At 36.2% G+C, this 23218-nt stretch overlaps 1 protein-coding gene and 2 long non-coding RNA genes across 6 annotated transcripts; 1 reads left to right on the top strand and 2 right to left on the bottom strand.

Moving 5' to 3' along the window:
* Nucleotides 1-101: 101 nt before the first annotated feature.
* LOC309501107 (uncharacterized protein) lies at nucleotides 102-22172 on the top strand. Of its 4 annotated transcripts, XR_014206766.1 has the most exons (4): nucleotides 104-1434; nucleotides 4012-4529; nucleotides 18953-19620; nucleotides 20711-22172. XR_014206766.1 is itself a non-coding variant. In XM_082173107.1 (3 exons), exons 1-3 carry the CDS (start codon nucleotides 658-660, stop codon nucleotides 18957-18959), a joined length of 1302 nt encoding a protein of 433 aa, XP_082029233.1. In that variant the 5' UTR covers nucleotides 104-657; the 3' UTR covers nucleotides 18960-22172. The 4 variants fall into 4 exon arrangements, 1 of the variants encoding a protein (XP_082029233.1); XR_014206765.1 differs by having other exon boundaries at nucleotides 102-1434; nucleotides 4012-4681; nucleotides 18953-22172; XR_014206767.1 differs by lacking the exons at nucleotides 18953-19620; nucleotides 20711-22172 and adding an exon at nucleotides 4943-9137 and having other exon boundaries at nucleotides 102-1434; nucleotides 4012-4681.
* On the bottom strand, nucleotides 8032-9524 carry LOC309501265. Its single transcript, XR_014206831.1, has 2 exons — nucleotides 8774-9524; nucleotides 8032-8282 (listed from the first exon to the last, which is right to left on the bottom strand). It is a non-coding gene; the product is annotated as an uncharacterized lncRNA (long non-coding RNA).
* Nucleotides 13618-18493, bottom strand: LOC309501245. The gene is made up of 3 exons (XR_014206810.1): nucleotides 17480-18493; nucleotides 17369-17395; nucleotides 13618-17277 (listed from the first exon to the last, which is right to left on the bottom strand). It is a non-coding gene; the product is annotated as an uncharacterized lncRNA (long non-coding RNA).
* Nucleotides 22173-23218: the final 1046 nt, after the last annotated feature.

Here is a 23218-nt window from a genome sequence, read left to right as displayed (position 1 = left end):
TCTTGGTCTTTGGCTCATGTTAGATCCTGTCTATTTCAGCAACGTATGAAACCCCACCTCCTCCTGTCTCTCTCTCTCTCTCTCTCTCTCTCTCTCGCGGCGTGGACTCCTGGCTGTGTTTAATTGCCGAGTGGCAAGATCTGAGGGAAAGATCGGGAATCACATGGAGCCGCTGCGTCTGTCAACGCTTTACGAGCCCCAACCCCGGGAGAGAGAGACCGAGAAGGTGTAGGAAGGAAGTGTTTGGAGTTTGGGAAAAGGGTGAGTTGAGTCTGAGAAGGGAATTTTTTTTTTTTACGCAGTGGGAAAAAAAGAAAACTGAGGTGTAGAGAGAGGTGAAAGACTTCAGGAGAAGGAGAGTTGAAGAAAAAAAAAAGGAGGGAGGGAAGGAAGGAGGGAAGGAAAGAAAAGAGGCCCACTACTAGAGAAAAGGGCAACAAGCTGCGTTCGGCAGGAACGAGAGAGAACATTGGGAAAACAAGAGTAAGTTAGAAAAAGCACCGGGAGGAAGGAAGGGGGAGGTGAGAGACAGAAAGTTGGAGAGGGGAAGTGCGGGAGAAGGAGAGAGAGAGAGAGACTGTAAAACGCAGATGAGAAAAACAGACGCTGTGGATGGAGAGAGAACCAGTTGTTTTCTAAGTCGGATTTGGGACTGGAATGCACTCGGAGAACACAACTGCGAGATTTCAAACTCATTCCTGCCACTTTTGCCTGGAGCAGGGAGTCCGACGCACACCGGGCCCCGTTGATGGATCATGTGTGCTTATGGAGTCGGGAATAGCCCCGTTCCCGAAGGAGTTGGGGATAGACGGAGCGGAGAGGATCATTTCGTCAACGCCACGGCAAGTTTATGCCAAGGAAATACAGCATCCATGCTATTCCTGGGTGGACGTACGAACGCCCAGGTGGGATTCTCCATGCGTTACGGAGATCCGGCGGGAATGTGGATGCGTTCAGCGTTGGTATTACCCGGAGTTGCTTCATCCCTTTAATGGGGGTCATGTTTTAAAGGTCAGAGGTCAACGCTACTACTCGTCGGATCAACACTGCGGACATCAGCGGGAGTGGGATGACGTCCACGGATATAACGGACATTGCACAAGGAGACGGGTGTCTTTCCGGCATCACGAAGAGCAACACACGCTTAACAGCCCTGGGACCAGCAGACAATCAAGTCCGGGAAAACCACACAGTAATGGGGAAAACTCCGCTTTTTTCCCAACCGAGGTGCCCTCCAGCAAGTTGGGGCGCTCGAGGTTGCAGGTGAACGGATCGAAGCAGGAAATAAGGACGGGTCAAGGGGGCGTAGGTCTGGAAAACCATGGCAACCAGAGGAAGAGCCAGGGAACAGTACGGGAACAGATCAAACAAGTGGTCAATGAGCTCGAGGAAGTGCTGGGTGGTCTCAAACAGGTCCAGTTGGAGATGAAAGAGGTGAGGATGGAATAATAAATAGAGTGAATAATGTTGAATGAAGATCAAAAATTTGGGATTGTTCACCCAAAATTCTGTTATTTACTCATTCAATTCACGTTTTTTACAATACATATCGTTTCAAAGCAACTTTACTGAAAATGCATGAGTCCATATTAAAATCTAGAGTGATCTGTTATCAGAGGTCCAAGTTATGCATTTCAGAAATGTACATATACAAATCACAGTTAGCTAATAATGTATTAATTTAACAATGTATTAATTTAAGGCGGAAACAATGAGCTCATTAAATTATTAGGATATATAGAAAATGTTTGCATTGGTGCATGTTGCATGCAAATTTTCTTACATTTATAATTCACCCAAAATGAAAAATATTTTATTTTACTCACATGTTCCAAACCCGTATGACTGGCCTCCCCCTGTGGAACATAAAAGAAGATTATTTGAAGAACATTGAGAACCATACAACATTGGACCCCATTGACTTACATTGTATTTACACCCAAAAAACGGAGACATTTCTCAGAATATCTCAGAATAAGTCACAGGTTTGGAACGACAAACAGTGAAATGACATGCTGTGGGTGACCGGCTACTATAATGAGTTTTCTTCACGCGTACAGCTATGAGGAAACATTCATATAACAAGATTTGTCACCGATTTTGGGTTCAACATATTTGAGATGGGATTTTAATAAGCACAGAGACCAAAACTTTCATCCTGTTTAAACAGTGGAAATATATTATCTGTGTGGTCTTAGCAAACATCTATCTGTGTAATAAACCTAATTCAGAAAAACAGCAAAACTAAACATCATCTGAAAGCCTTCAGAAGCCAAAGCACACATCTGCCAGAAATGAACAGTCAATTATATTCAGCAGAGCTGGAAATGTTCCACTGGGAGCTTATTGTATAGAGGAATATTGTATTTTCTGGATGGGAAGTGGCCAGTTCTTCAGTCCATCACAAAGGCCTGTTAAAAGAGAACAGAATCTTAAAATCAATAGCTAAAGATAGCTTAATACGGGCAGATTGACATTAGCAATAATGGACTGTGCAGGACGTAAAACATTAATTGAATTATTTAGACATGTTTCAATGGATGCATCAAGACTCCCATAAGATGTAAATGACTGCAGCAGTAGATTAATGCATCGCAGAGAAAGAAGCCAAAAAAGTTATTTTATGACATCTTTACCCACAAACTTCAATGGTGAAGGACATGTTTTATATTTTCTATATGATCTCAGGTTAATGTTCAGAGTCATTGAAGTTACTGAGACGTTTTTAAAGCACTGATTGGTTTGTTTGAGAGGCGTGACGTGAGAATTTGTGACTCAGCCAATGACGTGTGTTTAGGTGCGGGGTTATGATTGATTAATGACAGATGGGCTTGATGATAACTTGTTTGGAAACCTAAAATGATTTCTTAGATGCAATCATGACAACTTACTTTAGTTTATTTCTAATTTTTCCCCAAGTTAGTTTTATTTTGTTTCAGTTTACAAACATTTCGTTTCGGTTTTGTTAACTATGATAACTCAATATGATTGCAAAAACCATTGGCGTCATACTTGGTGCAACACAATTCAATGCACCATGTTTTAAAGGGATTATGATTGATTAATGACAGGTGGGCTCAAGAAGCGTCTGGGAAACATGTTTGGAAACCTAAAATGATTTTGTAGATGTAATCATGGCCTCTTAAGTTATGTTAGTTTTATTTTTGGTTCAGTTTACAAACATTTTGTTTCGGTTTTATTAACTATGATAACTCAATATGATTGCAAAAACCATTGGCGTCATACTTGGTGCAACACAATTCAATGCACCATGTTTGGATATGTGAATGTGAACGCAGTGGCAGAAAAGAAGAATTCCAGTGAATATTTCCAGTGAAAAATTATTAAATGACTACAGAAGTGCTTTGTTGTGTGTTTAGGGCCAGAATTATGATTGATTAATGACAGGTGGGCTCTAGAAGCGTCTGGGAAACTTGTTTGGAAACCTAAAATGATTTCGTAGATGTAATCATGACTACTTAAGTTATGTTAGTTTTATTTTTGGTTCAGTTTACAAAATTTTTATTTCGGTTTTGTTAACTGACAACTCAATATGATTGCAAAAACCATTGCCGTCATAGTTGGTGCAACACATTTCAATGAACCATGTTTGATGTGAATGTGAACGCAGTGGCAGAGAAGAACAATTCCAGTAAAAAATTATTAAATGACTACAGAAGTACTTTTTTGTTGTGTGTTTAGGGCCGGGATTATGATTGATTAATGACAGGTGGGCTAGAAGCGTCTGGGAAACATGTTTGGAAACCTAAAATGATTTCATAGATGTAATCATGACTACTTAAGTTATGTTAGTTTTATTTTTGGTTCAGTTTACAAAAATTTAGTTTCAGTTTTGTTAACTATGATAACTCAATATGATTGCATAAACCATTGGCGTCATAGTTGGTGCAACACATTTCGATGCACCGTGTTAATATATGTAAATGTGAACGCATTGGCAGAGAAGACTGTTCCTTTAACTATGTTTTTCATCCCTCTGTGTCTGTGAAGGTCGTCCAACAGATCGATGTTCTGACGTCCAACATTGACCTTGATGAAGAAGAAACAAGTCCATCCAATGGACTCTCCCAAGATGCCACCAAAAGCAGTCAGACTGATGTTGTGGCGTTGATCCACTATTCGAACGGCGAAGAGGACACGACTTCCGACTCTTCTCTCACACACAGCCCTGTGGATTTAGTTCACAATAACAGTCATTCGCCAATGAGAAACCACACAAGCCTGTCCCCTCCTGAGAAGCGATCCGTTACTGTTGAGGATAAAGGCAAAAGAGTTGTGAAACAAACCTCAGAGACTCAAAGGACTCAAAGGACGCTCAATGGAAACTGCCTACCACACCGAACGGCAAGGAAAGGGCAACTGGAAAACCACAGACCCCCAATCGTTCCAGTAGTGTGCACTAACTCAAATAAAACGCACCGGCCTCCATCTTACCCTCAGAACGGACAGGTGAAGATGAGGACACCTCCTTACCCTGGAAAACATAAGATGCTCTCATCCACCATAGTGTAAGGACACACAACTAACTTGCTTTCACAGAAACCCAAACATCAGCAAAGACAATCAATCAAACAAACACATCATGCATACTCACAGACACAGTTGCACACATGCTTCATCAGTCACTTGGTCGTAATGTTCCTTGGTGACGAAACTCAGGGTAAGTGGACAACTACATGTGCTCAGAAGAGCATGTGCTTGCTGTGTTTATGCTCATGCATGTCTAAACACAAACATATACAAATATATACAAAGTTTGGGGTCGGTAAGGTTTATTCATGTTTTTTGAAAGAAGTCTCTTATGCTCACTTATGCTTTAATCAAAAATACAGTAAAAAACGAATTTAAAATCGATTTTTTATTTATTACAGAATCGATATTAATACAAATTCAATTGCCTTATTTTTGTCCTTGCTTATAGATGAGGTTGACGGAAGTTAGCCACTTAAATTTCAACAGAGGATGAAATGTGTTGTTATCTATGAGTGTTGATTGTCGTAATAATCACAAGTGGACGCGTGAAAGAGACGTGAGACTGAACGCACTGAAAGCCCTCGCGCTGCTCATATACTGAGAGAGAGATAAGACAGAGCTGCACGATTCATCTTTAAAAGACTGTGATCTCCATTCAAACACCCACGCGATCCTTCAATTTGTCTGTCTATTAAACTTTGACAAAATCATATCGCAACATTCAGGGCTGTGTTGGCGCTGACCCGGAGAGAGTCGTCATGAAACCGCTTCACAAACAGTCTTTTCAACCTCATATTATCATTATTTCTGTGATGCAATAGTTAAAATGATCATAGAAGTACTGGGATAAAAGTTTAAAGTTCAAATATGAACACTGATGTCTATGATAGCGATCAAAATAGAGTTATTCAGCTTTTGATAGAATCTTGGCACTTAAAATAACGCATTTATCGATTACATTGTTTCGCCACTGTGGCGACAAGTGACTGTTAAAAATGTATTTGTAATTGAATCATTTATTAAAGAGAATGTAGTATTGTATGATGCTTCTGAAATAAGTCAGAAAGATGTGATGAATTGTTTTTGATGAACTTATACATCATGTACAGTCTGTATAAGTGTATGATTTAACTTTTCCCCATGGTCTAGTGTAGTAAAAAAAAAAAAAAAAAAAAGTCTAATCGCAATACTTGTAGAATCGCAATTCTTAAAAAAAAAAACATAAAATCGCAATACATATCGTATCGAATCGGGAGATATGTGTATCGCCCTAGTAATATTATTATAATTTTAAATAGCTGTTTTCTGTTTGAGTATGTTTTAAAGTGTAATTTATTCCTGTGATCAAAGCTGAATTTTCAGCATTCACTCTGAAGACTCCAGTCTTCAGTGTCACATGATCCTTCAGAAATCATTCTAATGATTATTATCAATGTTGAAAACATCTTCATATTTTGTGGAAAAAAATTTTTTTTTAGGACTTTTTAATAAATAGAAAGTTCTAAAGAACAGCATTTATTTGAAATATAATCTTTTGTAACATCAATTTAAAGCGTCCTTGCTGAAAAGTAGTTCTTTCAAAAAAATCATACTGACCCCAAACTTTTTAATGGTATTGTATACCCATAAGAAAGAAAAAATATCACAAATGACATCTCGTTAATATAAAAAAAAATTCTGCTACAATGAGATTAAATGAAGAGTACACGTCTGCTTTTCAGCTGTTTCTCTTGAGGAAAAACCTCATATCTCCCAAAGAGTTGTAGAAGAGATCTCAACAACAATGTCTTAAATTTGCTAAGATGTCAAAGAGCTGCAAATTACATTCATTTTATACATGCCGTCAACAATTATCAAGTAACAATTATCACATTTATTCAATGGAATATCAAGAGAAACATCTTATGTGGTATAATGCTCTTTTCAGAAGATATAAAATAAGTCTCTGATGTCCCCAGAGTGTGTGTGTGAAGTTTTAGCTCAAAATACCCCACAGATATTTTTATATAGCATGTTAAAGGTCACTTTTTGAGGGTGAGCAAAAACGCACCGTTTTAGTGTCTGTTCCTTTAAATGCAAATGAGCTGCTGCTCCCGGCACAGGGGGCGGAGCTTCAAGAGCTCGTGTTCTTTTACCTCACACACACATGCACTGAACATTTCAAAACATTTTAGCCCTTTATGTTCAAACCGGAGTCAGAAAGATGGAGAGACTCAAGAAGAAGTGACAACATGTAGACAACATTTCTGAATTTATGTAGCTTGTGTAGTTATCTTCTAGTCATTGATTAGCCTATTCTGTCTTGATAATCTATAAATCGTGTTCAGGGGAGGGGTTTATGCAAATTCTATGGTTGGTGATGTCACTAACCCGGGAGGAATGTGGTGTAGTCTCTACCAGCCGTTTGTTGTAGTCCTTAAAAAGCGATTTCTTTAAAAGCAAATATCTCCCTTTGCTTTGAACTTTGAGCGTTGTAACTTTGCAGATGTTGTTTATGCTCAAACAGCAACATTACACACTAACTAAAGTTGGAAAAGCGAAATCATAATCAACCAGCCCTTTAAGTCTCCTGAGCTTTAAAAGAGCAACATCTGAATCACAAAAGTGCTGAAACATCATGTGTCTTTTGGATCGCGTGTGTTTAAGGAAAAACCTTCCTCACTATTAAAACAGACACCATCCACATGTGTTCTTTCTTACAGTTATTATTTCCCAGAAAAGAAAAGCATGGTGGGGTCTGCCGGCCCGGCACTGAATCATTTCCATAGAAATACAGACCAAGCTTTTTTTTTTTGTGATGAAGATAGTAAACACAATGACTCAGTGTTAACAGGGCTAACTATGCGTCATGAAAGATTTCTTCCATCTGTTTCGCAGGAAAACACGGTGTCGATATACGCCGCACTTGTTTCCTCAGATTACACCGAGCTTTGTTGTTTGCCCTGCGGGGAGATGAACGATGTTGAATGCTTTGCAATTCAAAAGCCTTTCCCTCATGGAATTACCTCAGATCCGAGGGTGAACATGACTTTGGCTTTTGGGACAATTGTGTTGCTTTATCACAGGAGGAATTCAGGATACGATCAGGATCATGTCTGATAAACATTCTATAAATGAAAATCATGTTCACGGTTGATTATATCGGCTGTTGTTGAGGCACGTTAAAAGATCAAACATGGCTTCAAGGTTGGGAGTTTTTGGGAAAATCATCTTACGCTGCTGTAGACAAAATGCAGATAATATTACCGCATCCATTAATTAAATTAACTATGCCCTGAAGACAGTCTGAGAAGTGCATGCCTGTGCAAATTTGGCGGTTGACGGGTCATTGCTTTGTGGTTGCTAGTGCTTTCTGGGTGGATCCTTACAGGCTCAAAACAAGTCACCCACACACAAGTCTCTAAGATATTATCATCCCTAAACATGCAACTCATTGGAAAAACACGCTTCACGATTCGGGCTGAAAGTGGAAGTAACATATACCAACAGCCTTGATGCCTTTTCACACATAGGGGCAGATTATTTATTAACAATAACTAGTGCTGTCAAACGATTAAAATATTTAATCGCGATTAATCGCATTAATGTCATAGTTAACTCGCAATTAATCGCACATTTTTATCTATTCTAAATGTTCCTTGATTTCTTTTTGTCGCATTATTTTTTTCTCATTTTAATGCTCTTATCAACATGGAAAAGTGGATCGGCTTGCTTTGTGCAAATGTTTTTTTTTATTGAAAACAACATTGGCATATACTGTAGTGTTCAATTTCACACTAACATTCTCACTCAGAGCAACTCATCAGGGGGTCAGCCCTATGTTCCCACAGCCCTATGTTCCCACGGCCCTATGTTCCCACATTTCTAAGAATGTTTTTTTTACTGAATTTTTTTTTAATTAGGCCCTATGTTCCCACAGCCCTATGTTCCCACAGCCCCTATGTTCCCACAGCCCTATGTTCCCACAGTCCTATGTTCTCTCATTTAACTATGTCCCCTATGAAGGGTAGGTTTTAGTGCTTGTGCTGGTACAGGGATAGCCCAATAACATCCCAGACAAGTCTCCCTACTGTAAGGGGTAGGTTTTAGGTATGTCAAACAATCAAGCCCTAGTCCCCTATGAAGGGTAAGTTTTAGTGCTTGTGCTGGTACAGGGATAGCCCAATTACATCCCAGACAAATTTCCCTCCTGTGAGGAGTAGGTTTAGGTATGTTAGGGGTAGGGTTAGGGCTGTGGGAACATAAGGCTGTGGGAACATAGGGCTGTGGGAACATAGACATGCTCCCAAATAATCGCATCAGAGAATTCACATTCGCGTCAAGTGGTGTTTCAGACTGGACGTGCTGCGATGATCGCTCGGTTCACAACGACAAAACACACAGATCACTTTGGTCTTGGCAATGGAACCATTTGGCAACTTTTTAAAAGTAAACTTTCCATTCAGAATCTCATTGGCATCCATTTCGGCGTCTCGCGCTCGCCATCCACTCAAAACGTAACATTAGCCTACTTCTCTTCGGCGTGCGCCGTGCCTGTTGTTTTGTGTCCGGTCTAGCTAGATCCGGTGTGGTGTAGTAGTTTTTCTAACGTTACTAGTTGTTGCAACAGCATGTGAAAAAAACGACAAAGTTTGCTAGGCCAAGTTTGCTAGAACGTTAATCTCGCGATACAATTTTTTTACGCCGTTAAAATGGGTTTGCGTTAACGCTGTTAATAACGCGTTTAACTGACAGCACTAATAATAACTTATATTCACATAGTTCCTTGCGCAGTACTATATTATATAAGCTGCACGAACCCACGCAATCTTATTCCTAAATGACAGCGATTCGGCTCTGTCTATTAAAGGAGGAGTTCACTTTCCCCAAAAAATTTTTTCCTGATAATTTACTCTCCCCATGTCATTCAAGATGTCCATGTCTTTCTTTCTTCAGTCGAAAAGAAATTAATGTTTTTGAGGAAAACATTCCAGGATTTTTCTCCATATAATGGACTTCAATGACAACCAACGGTTTGAAGGTTCAAATGTGAGTTTGTGGTTAAAAAGTATATCATTTTTATTTTATTTAGAAAATGACTGATTGTTTCGCTAGATAAGACTCTTATTCCTCGGCTGGGATCGTGTCGAGACTTTGAAGCTGCATTGAGACTCACATTTGAACCTTCAAACCGTTGGTTGCCATTGAAGTCCATTATATGGAGAAAAATCCTGGAATGTTTTCCTCAAAAACCTTAATTTCTTTTCGACTGAAGAAAGAAAAACATGGACATCTTGGATGACATCAGGGTGAGTAAATTATCAGGACATTTTTATTTGAAAGTGAACTACTCCTTTAACGCTTCAAATAACGATTGTATCAATTATATCGTTACACCAGTAGGTGGCGACAAGTGACTGTTATACATGTATTTGTCATTGAATCAATCATTCAAGAGATTCGTTCAGAAAACACTGATTCATCCAGCAATGAAAAAAGTAAAGTCTTTATGAGTCATTGAATCATTCAGTTAAAATGTTTATAATTCATTCAAATTAATTAAACATATAAAAAAGACTGCAGCAATTAACATTTTGTCAGAACCTGTCGTAAATTAGGTTATTTTGCTTAGTTTTCAGTTCAGAATTGTGGGAGAATCAAAAAAAAAAAACATCATAATTCTCAATTTATCCAGAATCGTGCAGCTCTGATGTAAACACAATACGCGTCAATTAAAGTCGTGTTTACATCAGAGCTGCACGATTCTGGATAAATTGAGAATTATGATTTTTTTTTTTTTTTTTTTTTTACAATACGCGTTGATTAAAGTACTATTGTGTAAACACAATAGTACTTTAATCAAATTGATGTGATTAAGCTCATAATCGTAGCAAAATAAGTGCCGTAAGCCAATATTAATTGCAATAAACAAGCATGTAAATGACCAAAGTGCACATGCGCAGATTAATAAACATAGCGGTAAAGAGGGGGTCACATTTTTAGGGTGCTGAAGAAACCCGACAATATTGTGTAAAATTAAAGGATGAAAAAATCGAAATGAAGACATTTTTAGGTGCATCGCTGAAAAATACCCCATACGTTCATAAAAACGTGTTTTGCATTTTACGTCCGCGGATTAAAACAGTGGCCAGTATACACGTCTCCTGTGTGTGAGTTCATCATCAGTTGTGCTGTGCATTGGGGGGTGTAAATAATAGTGGTAAAAAGGACCACAGTTCTTAGTGAATAATCAGAAAAATAAAGTCATTAGAAATAATCACATTATTGGAGCACGTTCATCTGGAGCACAAATTCACACACTGAACTTTAATACTTCTGAATAATCCCTGGCTTAGGATAGGAAGCACAACTCGGACAACTTGATACTATTCCCTGACGTATTCAACATTCCTCTGGGGTTAAAGTTAAAATGGCAGATGTGATCTTTGTGTGCGGTTGAGAACAAAAGGAACTGATTTGTGCCTCTGAACGCAGTAGTTATGGTTTGGCATTGTCCTCTAGTGGAGGGTATGTGTCTCTGCAGGACTGGCCCTTCTGTCTGGTTTGCATTAGAAACCACTTGGCTTAGAGCCTAACCGAATGAGGCAAGCTCGTACAATATTTGTGATGGTCAAATAAACACAGGCATTTTCAGACATCATTTACGATGGCGGCCACCCACTATCTGGGAGGGCACAGCAACAGCTGAGCTCGACACTCACTCACACACACACACACACACACACACACACACACACACACACACACACACACCAGGAAGAAGGTGCATAACAGACAGCGGATGTTTTGGTAGACATGTGTTTATAAAGAACGCCCACCGTTTGGTGCCTTCGCTCAGGCTACACACTAAAAAAAAAAGGTTCTTCAGCGGTTCTTTGCGGTGGTTAAGGTGCTATATAGCACCACTACCATTTAAAGAACCTGTTAAGCCCAGTTTGGTTCTTCAGCGGTTCTTTAGCGGTTCTTTGGGGTGGTTAAGGTGCTATATGGCACCTCTTATGGTTCTACATAGCACCATTTGACAAAGGTAGGTGCTATATGGCACTTAAAGTGGTTCCCCTATGATTACAAGCCAATGAACCACTTTTAGTGCTATTTAGCACCATTTTTGTTTAGAGTGTACACACTGTATTTTTGTTGTCCTGTTTCCAGTCCAAATATCTAAAATTTCTTAAATCAAGAAGCATTTACTAGATAAGTAAATGACAAGAAATTATATCTTGTTTTCTGGAAGAAAAATATACAAAAAATAAGTTCGTTTTTGCTTAAAACAAGCAAAATTATCTGCCAATGGAGTAAGAAAAATAATCTTAATTCAAATGGAAAACAAGAAAAATAAACTTAATTCAAATGAAAAACGACAAATAATCTTAATTCAAATGAAAAACAAGAAAATAATCTTAATTCAAATGAAAAATTATCTTAATTCAAATGAAAAACAAGGAAGATAATCTTAATTCAAATGAAAAACAAGAAAAATCCTCTTTATTCAAATGGAAAACAAGAAAAATAATTTTAATTCAAATGAAAAATGATCTTAATTCAAATGAAAAATGATCTTGATTCAAATGAAAAATGATCTTAATTCAAATGAAAAATAATCTTAATTCAAATGAAAAATGATCTTGATTCAAATGAAAAATGATCTTAATTCAAATGAAAAATGATCTTAATTCAAATGGAAAACAAGAAAAATAAACTTAATTCAAATGAAAAACGACAAATAATCTTAATTCAAATGAAAAACAAGAAAATAATCTTAATTCAAATGAAAAATTATCTTAATTCAAATGAAAAACAAGGAAGATAATCTTAATTCAAATGAAAAACAAGAAAAATCCTCTTTATTCAAATGGAAAACAAGAAAAATAATTTTAATTCAAATGAAAAATGATCTTGATTCAAATGAAAAATGATCTTAATTCAAATGAAAAATAATCTTAATTCAAATGAAAAATGATCTTGATTCAAATGAAAAATGATCTTAATTCAAATGAAAAATGATCTTAATTCAAATGGAAAACAAGAAAAATAAACTTAATTCAAATGAAAAACGACAAATAATCTTAATTCAAATGAAAAACAAGAAAATAATCTTAATTCAAATGAAAAATTATCTTAATTCAAATGAAAAACAAGGAAGATAATCTTAATTCAAATGAAAAACAAGAAAAATCCTCTTTATTCAAATGGAAAACAAGAAAAATAATTTTAATTCAAATGAAAAATGATCTTAATTCAAATGAAAAATGATCTTGATTCAAATGAAAAATTATCTTAATTCAAATGAAAAATAATCTTAATTCAAATGAAAAATAATCTTAATTCAAATGAAAAATAATCTTAATTCAAATGTAAAACAACTTCTTTTTTTTGATTTAGCTTGTTTTAAGCAAAAACTCACTTAATTTAGATTTTCTTTCCCCAGAAAACAAGATATAATTTCTTATGTAATTTTCGTATCTAGTAAATTGCTTCTTGATTTAAGAAATGTTTGATATTTGGACTGGAAACAAGACAAAAATACTAAGTAAGAAAGGCATGTTTTGCAGTGCACGATGTGTTCGGGAAGCCATGTCTTCATTGGCTGTAAAATGAAGCCCAATGGAGAACGTTGTACAACTTACAAGTGGTTTTCATTTAAATTCCAGAAACCGTATGAAAGAAAAAATCCCAAATGAGATCTCTTTAGTACGTCACTTGTTTCTACTAGACAGCAATGAGATTAAATTGAGAGAGAAACCTTTGCTTAAAAGGATAGTTCACCTTAAAAAATGTTGTTCCAAACCTGTACGACTCTTTCTTCTGTGAACGTTTGGGTTCAAACAACATTGGACCCCATTCACTTTCACTGATTGAATTTTCGAAATATCTTTTTGTGGTGAACTATTTAAGTCTCTTGTTTCTCATGTTTCTTCAAAGAAAATGTGATGTTCTCAAGACATTAAAGTGTGCAAAAGTCGAGTTCTCACAAGATCAAATGGTCTGAGCTGCTATCCACAACCTTAATATAGCTCTACATACAGTTTATACTCTTACTTTATGACTACTACTCACTCATTTCCATTTTTTTCCTTTTGCACAAAAAAATTTTTTCTTACTGACTTTTTTTTTTTTTTTTTTACTAATTTTTGTCTTGTTTCCAGTCCAAATATCAAAAAATTATTCAATCAAGAAGCTACTAGGGTAGAAGCTACTCTTTTACTAGAGAAGTAAAATTACATAAGAAATTAAAACTGAACATTTCTGAAATTTATAAAAATCTAAATTTAGCTTAAAACTTTTTCTTGTTTTCTAATTGAATTAAGATTATTTTTCTTGTTTTCCATTTAAATTAAGATTATTTTTCTCATCCCATTGGCAGATAATTTTGCTTGTTTTAAGAAAACAAGATATAATTTCTTATGTCATTTTACTCATCTAGTAAATGCTTCTTGATTTAATGCACTCTTGAATTTTTTGATATCTGGACTGGAAACAAGACAAAAATACTAAGTAAGAAAAGCATTTCTTTTTTGCAGTGCAATACTTCCCTGAAAGCTCTAGTAAGTCACTTCAGGGATATGGAAACACCTTTAGACTTTTGACTATCATCCTGCTCGGAACACAAGTATCATCTTGTGTGTGACATATTATTACTCACATAAAATATTAATTTAATTTTCATCTGGCCCAGAGACATTAAAGCTAAATTGCAACTATAAATTCATATCATCTTTGATTTATTGTTCAAGCTAAAGCTAATTTAAGAACAATCATAAAATATAAATGTGCAGAAGACGGTTTTACTTTTGGGTAGGTGGATAATTACATCTGTCTGTGAGCGCTCAGACTCGGCCTGAAGTTTCCGGGGTGGTGGAAGATTTGGACAAATGAGGGATAAAGAGCAATCATATGACGGCATAAAGTCTGGTCGCATTGCTGCTTATTCTGGCCACCAATTAAACGCCCCCTTAGAAAGAAAGAGACCTTGACAAACAACAGTTTGTTTCGTTTTTATGAGCTTTTTAGGGGTGGGGTTATCTGAAATATACTGCACCACAATAATAGACCAGTGTAAAAAACATTAAATTATTATAGGTGTAAAGATGACTTATTCCAGTCAAGAGCAATAATGCAAATGGACATTGGCTACGCATTTGGAAAATGTTTCATGCTTTCTTTCTGAATCATCTATCATCAACCCGGGGCCAAATTACTTTTTTATAATAATTTTCCAATATGGATCTTTTTCTTTCCCCCTATGTGAGGTCTATATATTCCTATATATATATATATATATATATATGTATATATATTAATGGATGATACCTAGAATTCTATTTATGCATCATACAGCAAAAATAGGTTCTTGTTAAAACAGATCCATTATGAACCTAATAAACTTTAAAGGGTTAGTTTACCCAAAAAATTATTTTTTTTACCCATTAATTACTCACCCTTCATGTCGTTCCAAACCCATAAGACTTTTTCATCTTCAAAACACAAACGAAGATATTTCTGATGAAATCTGAGAGTTTTCTGTCCCTCCATTGACAGTCTACGCAACTACCACTTTGACACTTCAAAAGATTCATATAAAGAGATTGTAAAACTATTCCATGTGAATTGGCTTTTACTCACATAACATTCATCAACTCACACATCAGTTGTAGTAAATGAGAACCAATAAGGTTCATTCTCGTGTTACACAGCAAGAACCAATGAGGTTCATTCTCGTGTTACATAGCAAGAACCAATGAGGTTCATTCTTGTGTTACACAGCAAGAACCAATGAGGTTCATTCTCGTGTTACACAGCAAGAACCAATGAGGTTCATTCTCGTGTTACATAGCAAGAACCAATGAGGTTCATTCTTGTGTAACACAGCAAGAACCAATGAGGTTCATTCTCGTGTTACACAGCAAGAACCAATGAGGTTCATTCTCGTGTTACACAGCAAGAACCAATGAGGTTCATTCTCGTGTTACACAGCACGTTTGAGCTTCAGCAAGAACCAATGAGGTTTATTCTTGCTCGTCAAGCAGGTTCGGTTGAGCTTCTGTTTATGTTCGCTGATCAACATTTATATGTGAATAAAAGCCTAAATTCAGTCTGTTCATCATATAAAGCAATAGAGTCTCTTCAGAAAATTTGGACTGAACCGCTCAATTCATATGGAATGTATGAATTCATATGAATATGGATCGTTTTACAATCTCTTTATGAACTTTTTTAATAGCTGTCTATGGAGGAACAGAAAGCTCTCAGATTTCATCAAAAAGATCTTCATTTGGGTTTTGAAGATTAACAACATGAGGGCGAGTAATTAATGACATAATTTAAATTTTTTGGTGAACTATCCCTTTAATTTACTAAAAAAACGTAACACCCTAGCAACCATACAAAAAACTTTAGCAATCCCATAATAACATGCTAAAACAGTCAGCACACCTTAGCAACAGGCTGGCAACACACTAGCGATCACACTGTCACTGTCACACTTTCAGTCATACTGTGTGTGGTCTATTAGTAGTGTATTAATACGCACATCCAAATGTTTTATTCGGACGGTTATTTTCTGTTAACACTGCATACGTTGGCGCCAAAGTTCAAAACAGTACTGGTTGATTGACAGGTGAGTAGGCGGTGCTTCGGGACGCTGATGTGATCACGTGCCTTTCTGGCTCTATGGGTGCGTCCGAAATCGCATACTCTCTTGAGTATTTTGAATAAGTAATTACTGCTAAAAAAAGTATGTTCTATAGGCTATAATATGAATGTTATCATCTAGACACACTACATTCGCCATGTTACCTTTAGCACGTGAGCTATAAGCATCAGTTGCATCGCTTCACTGCCATTCATAAATCCTCTCCTGTAGCCTCATGGGATAGTAAAGTGTCCATCCAATGCACACTTCATGATCACGCTGGAAGACAAAGGTCATCCGGGTACTTTTCGCCTACTGTTTTATGAGTGGCTGTGAATTCAGACATTCTTTTGTCACTGTAATGAGGGTTAGATGTTGTGGGAAGAAGGAGGCGGAACCGGCGAACGTTCAACAACTTTAATGACGTAAAATAACCAAACAACAAAACGAAAGTAAAGACAGCAGCCCCTCACGGACGATTGCTGTCACATATAATAAAACAAAACACAACATAAGTCCAGGCCTGTTCCTCTCTCGATCTTCACTGTCGTCGCTCCTCCTTTTATGTTTCCGCTCCTCTATGAGAGATATACGAGAATTTCGCGCCATTCTCTTGCGGCCCTCTGCCTCGTCCTGCTCGCCACAGTCACATAGGGTGAATTCGGGTTGATTGGGATACTTTTCCCCAGTCATCTCAATGGCAAAAAGTGTCCCAGTCAACCTGAATTCACCCCTACTGTTTTACGCCTACTATATAGTAGGGAGAAGTATGCGATTTCGGATGCATGTTATTTTAGTAATCTCATCTCAATCCCAGTTTACATTCGTGTTTAACACTCTTCACTTGTAATCAGTTCACGATTCGGTTCTAATCATATCAGAAATAATCAGCAACATTCTAAAAAGCCACTCTCAACATGGGTAGGTTACACAGCAATGTTCTAAAAACACTCAGAAAACCCTAGCAACCGCATAGCAACATTCTAAAATGCCACTCACAACAAAACACTTTAGCAACCTCATGGCAACATTCTAAAAACACTCAGAAAACCCTAGCAACCGCATAGCAACATTCTAAAATGCCACTCACAACAAAACACTTTAGCAACCTCATGGCAACATTCTAAAAACACTCAGAAAACCCTAGCAACCTCATGGCAACATTCTAAAATGCCACTCACAACAAAACACTTAAGCAACCTCATGGCAACATTCTAAAAACACTCAGAAAACCCTAGCAACCACATAGCAACATTCTAAAAAGCCACTCTCAACATGGGTAGGTTACACAGTAACATTCTAAAAACACTCAGAAAACCCTAGCAACCACATAGCAACATTCTAAAAAGCCACTCTCAACATGGGTAGGTTACACAGTAACATTCTAAAAACACTCAGAAAACCCTAGCAACCGCATAGCAACATTATAAAATGCCACTCACAACAAAACACTTTAGCAGCCTCATGGCAACATTCTAAAAACACTCAGAACACCTTAGAAACCTTATATTAATGCCCTGACAACCTAGAATTGAGATGGAATAGAATTTTGCATGGTCTAGCACAAAAAAAGACTTAAAAAAAAAAAAATGTATGAGCTTTAAATGCTAAACAATGTGACCAGTGATTGAAACACCAGTACTTTATTATTCCATTTAATTTAGTCTAAACTGAAAAGTTGTGGATGTCCAAACCAGAATGCATATGAGTCTTCTCTCTCTCTCTCTCTCTCTGCAGCTATTAGTGTTTCAATTCAACAGTCTGGCATCTACACTAGAGTCCTGATAAAGACAGCACACTGCGGCATGAGGAAACTCATGTCCAATCAGATCTCCTGTCCTCAACATTGAGCCAAGCTGAGCGTATAAATTAGAGTAATAAATCAAGCTGATAAGTGAGCACAATCTTGGCATTAGAACACGAAAGGCTAAATTGCGTTACATTATCGAAGCACATAATGTGAGCCAGTCAGGTTTGTAAAAGCAGCAGCGATGCCAAGGACAAGTCAGAGGCAGAGAAGGTAAAAGAAGCTCCTACTCACTTAATAATGTTGGCTAAAAAAAAAAGAACCCAACTATGGGGTGGTATACCACTGCGGGTTATTTTAACCCAATGCATTGGAACCCAACAGTTGAGTTAACTATTTATTTTTATTTATGCCATTATTTTAATAAATAAAATACACTTTGTTTTCAAATACAGATTGTTTATTGGAGTATAAACACAAATAAATATGTTTTAACGTGTTTTAAGTATTAAATTATGAAATATTAGAGAGCCTAATATGTAAATAATACACAATTATGTGTATAATAATAAATAGAATAAATAGAACATATACGTGTCGTGCACATATTAAAATATACTCATTAATACAATACACATAATACATTTAAAACATATGCATTAAATTCAAAACCTGTGCAAATTGATAGCACAGATATGCATATACAGTACAGGAATGTATTTTACCCAACTGTTAGGTTATAACTAAAAGTAACCCAACGACGTAAACAAATGACCCAACAAATTTTTAGATAACCCAACATAATGACCCAATATGCATAAACCAACGGTCGGGTTAAAACAATAACTCAACGTTTGTGACTGTGCATGTCTCGTCATGCTCATCCTCTGTAATTATTGCTGATTAAGTCTTTTTAAGTGTTTGCTTTCCCCTGATCTGGGCTCTGCTCCAGCGCTTGCTTAGAAGCATCGATCAACACGCTTTTGAAAGGGACATTTGTGTAATGAAGACGTGACCCTGTCTGTGATGGGCTGGACATGAGAGTGCACTATGTAATGAAAGTCTTTTTTATTACACAGGGACTGATGCCACACAACCCATCCTGACTCATCGCGGAGGACGGAGAACCCTGGGCCGAGGAGCAGTGACTGTATTTCCCATGGAAAACTCCAGAAGCATCTCAATGCCCTCTTTCTCTCACACACCCCTGCTGGAAAAAACAAACTAACAGTTTACACTAGTTTGTACCAACTTAAAGTCACCATGAAACGGCATTCACAACTCATTTTATTTATATAGTCAGATGCATTTCTGATTGAAACAGGAAAAAGTGGGAGTCGTGCGACTGGAAGTACGGGATTAAAAAGTAATAGGGATTTGTGATGTCACTTGAAAAGGCAAGTCGTTTCAGAGGCGGAGTAAGTTGTAACATTTTGATGAAAGATTGTGAAAACAGAGGAGTAATGTGCATCAATGAATTTTAGACAATTAGGATTGTGTATTATTAAGAAAGTCTGTGTTGCTTATATTTATTTCCTTATCCAAACAGTCGATAGGAAGTGACTGGAAATTATTTATTTTGAAAGTGTTTTCTTGGCTTTCGTCCACTAAGTGTAGTTTTGTCGGGCTGTGACGTAAACTGAAGACTATAGAGTGCAACTGTCGGGTTCCAGAAGTAAAAACTCCATTCATTTTCTCCATAAGGAAATTGATTTTGAAAGATAACTACATTACCCATGATGCTCTAGTGCAGCTATTCCCAAACTGTGGTCCGCGGACCACTAGTGGTCCGTGAGGGTACTGCAGGTGGTCCGTGGAAAGGCAAAATAAAATATAAAATAATATTTTTTTTTACCTTAATTTTACCAGGAAATTCCCATAAAAAATAAAAAAAAGAATAATATGTAGGCCTATATTGATATAACATTTTAATTAAATTGTCAAGTTATTGTGTGATTACTAAAATGGCCTAGTGGTGTTCGGCCTTGACATTCAAGTTCAGTGCCGTTAGAACCACAACATTGGTTCGGTGGATAGCAACAGGTTCTCTGAAGAGAAAAGGGCAGAGGCAAATATGTTCTCATTATCACATCACACGCATAGCCTTTAATGGTGCGTTCACACCGGACGAAATTTCGCTCCAAACTTTGGTTTTTACGCGCGTCAATTTCGCTCTCGACGCGCGAATTGATACAAAGTGGTCAAGCGTATCACTAGACGCGGCAGGCGCGAATTTGACATATGATCCCTTTTTGAATTTGACGCGCTATTCGCGTCCGGTGTGAACGCACAGTTAGGCATAGGCAGTAACGAAATGTTTATAAATGGAATGAATAAGGCCTGTTATTATTTTAATTTCCAGTTAGTTTCTTGATCTCGCGTTTCTGAAATGTTTTCCAGATGTGCTGTTAAGTGGACAAACTCAAGCCTAGGTACTTTTTGAGGACTTGTAAAACTAAAACTCTGAAGATTAATAACCCCCTAAAATCGCCAAAGGTTTTGAAATGTTGACTATATTCCAGTGTTCTGTATAGATTCCATACTCCATTGCTATGGAAATAAGCCTGTTGTTCAAATGAACCTGATTATGCCCTCGGGCGCTTGAGTAGCCTAAATAAATAAATTAAATATGTGGCAGCCGTTGTGTGCAGTAAACTTTCTTTTAACAAGCCTGTTGTACTGATGTGATGACCAATGATAGTTTTAGAGCTAGTAAGCCTATTTAGAGGTGCAGATTAATTCAGGTAGGACTCTGTGTAGACATATTTTATTATGTGTATTATGAGGTGGTCCGTGAAAATTCTTGATTACAAATAGTGGTCCACACACACAAAAAGTTTGAAAACCCCTGCTCTAGTGCATCTAGTGCCCTTTTACAATGGCTTTCATTCTGGAAGTATTTTTTTGCATTCATTTTCCCATAGATATTTTAAAAAGTATTGTTAAAGAGTTATCCATGAACCAAGCCAACCAGATATGAGGTGAATCACAACACCGCAAACTTTTTTTAAATTGGACAAAATTTAAAAAAAAGAAAGATTTAGTGAGGGAAAGAACTACAATCCCATGAAGCATTGCGAACAGCATAACTTCATTAAAAACTAATTTAAAACTACTCAATAACAAATGTTGCAATATATATAGATCAACTCGATTACGTCATTTGCGGTGGAGCTAACAAGATCTTTTGGTGATGTTGCTTTTTTCGACTCTGATTGGTGGAATTTTCTGTAGGGCATCATGGGTAATGTAGTTTTTCAACAGGAATTCTGCTGTTAAACACAATTATGCTGGCTGACGGCTTAACAACCTCGTAGCTCACATTAGGTCTGTCTTTAAAAGGTTTATAAGTGTTCGTTCAAAATCAGTTTCCACATGGAGAAAATGAAGGTCCCGTAACCCGACTTTTGCTCTCTATTGGGTGTTTAAAAAAAAATTGCACTAGACTTTTATTATGTCCCACTCCAACTTCCTGTTTCAAACGGAAATGCATCAACACAGAAAACTAGTCATCAAGCATTTCATGGGGCCTTTAACTAGTTTAGATGAACATGCTGATGTGTCACTGGCACAAGCGGGGTTTATTAGTGTATTAGCATATCCAAAAACATGCATTATGCTGATTATTTAAGCTGGTCAAGGCTGATTTTGGTTATTTCAGCAGGATCTCTCTCTATAACTACACTGTGTTAACCATTTTAGAACAAGCTGCCCTTCTTAACTAACCTGTGACCAGATATCAGAGTGTTTCTCCTTTAAAGAGAGCGCAACTGAGTAAAAAGCTGCTTTTAGGTTGGAAATTATGATTTTTTTTATGTGCAAACTATATCCAGCGCTCATGTAGATCTGTGAACAGACGGTTGAAATGCTGGAAAAGAGGATGCATTTTCGTAATAAGATTTTATTATTATTATTATTCAGACCAAAGAGTGACATGATTTTTTTGTTCAGGGAGGCTGAAGGATCTATAAGTATATTAAGCTAAAGCTAATGAACACTAACATTGCCTTAAAGGCAACTCGTAAAACCACTTCAGAGATATATCGGAGTTTATACTTCTGGAATAAAGTGGATGGATCCGAACTCGGTATTGCAGCTGTGGACTGGAATTATTTAATCAGTATTTAAAGCCAGTATAAGCCATCGTTATAGACTGTTGCAATCATGTAGTGGCATTTTCACTCTGTGGCCAATAGGTGGCGCTGCAGACCACAGAAAAACAAGGTAACGCCAATGACACGTGAATGTCTTACAAATGTGTACAGCTCACATGAAATAAAACATTAAGTGTTTAAAATATATTCTCAGTGATTTCTTATTGACCCTTTAAAATACGTTTATAGTTTATCTCACATTCAGTATTGGCAGATTACAGTTTTCCTCCAGTCTGACACATATGACTAATATTTGCACTATAATTCAGAGCTCTATATAGGACGGTATTGACAGTGTCTGTGTCCCTGTTTATTTAAATCTTGTCTGAGAGTTTCTCTCTGAGGGGCCTCTTCACATCCCAGCATGCATCTGTTCAGGGGGCGAATATAACATTTTTATACGTGCATAGTAAAACAAAATCAAACTGTTTTGTATGATTTTAAGCATTTTTTTATTTTATTGAATTTTTTATTTATGTTTTTTTATTATTATATATTTTAATTATTTAATTTAATATTTTTATTAATTGAATTTTAACCAGTTCCCCCAAATGTGCATAACTGTAATGGATAAAAAAATCTATATTTTATATATATATATATATATATATATATATATATATATATATATATATATATATATATATATATATGTATGTATGTATATATATATATATATATATATATATATATATATATATATATATATATATATATGTATGTATATATATATATATATATATATATATATATATATATATATATATATATATATATATATAATGCTGGAAAAGAGGATGCATTTTCTTAATAAGACTTTATTATTATTATTCAGACCAAATAATAATTATATTATTATTCAGACCAAAGAGTGACATCTTTTTTTTTTTTTGACATGAAAATAATAATATATATATATATATATATATATAATGTTTTCACACACACACACACACACACACACACACACACACACACACACACACATGTATATAAAATCAAGAAATATATTTTTCATGAAAATACGTCAAGAAAATGACATGAAAATTGACATTTTATATATTAAAAATAATAATAATTATATATATATATATATATATAAAACCAAAAAAAGAAGGAAAAAATATATATATATTATTTTGTTTATTTATTTATTTATTTATTTCAACTTTCTTTTAATTTTGTGGTAAA

This window comes from Leuciscus leuciscus (assembly GCF_965113295.1).
Source record: "Leuciscus leuciscus genome assembly, chromosome: 6".
Classification (NCBI taxonomy): domain Eukaryota; kingdom Metazoa; phylum Chordata; class Actinopteri; order Cypriniformes; family Leuciscidae; genus Leuciscus; species Leuciscus leuciscus.
Note: the sequence above shows the minus strand (reverse complement) of the source record. Positions and strands in the feature narration are given on the sequence as shown.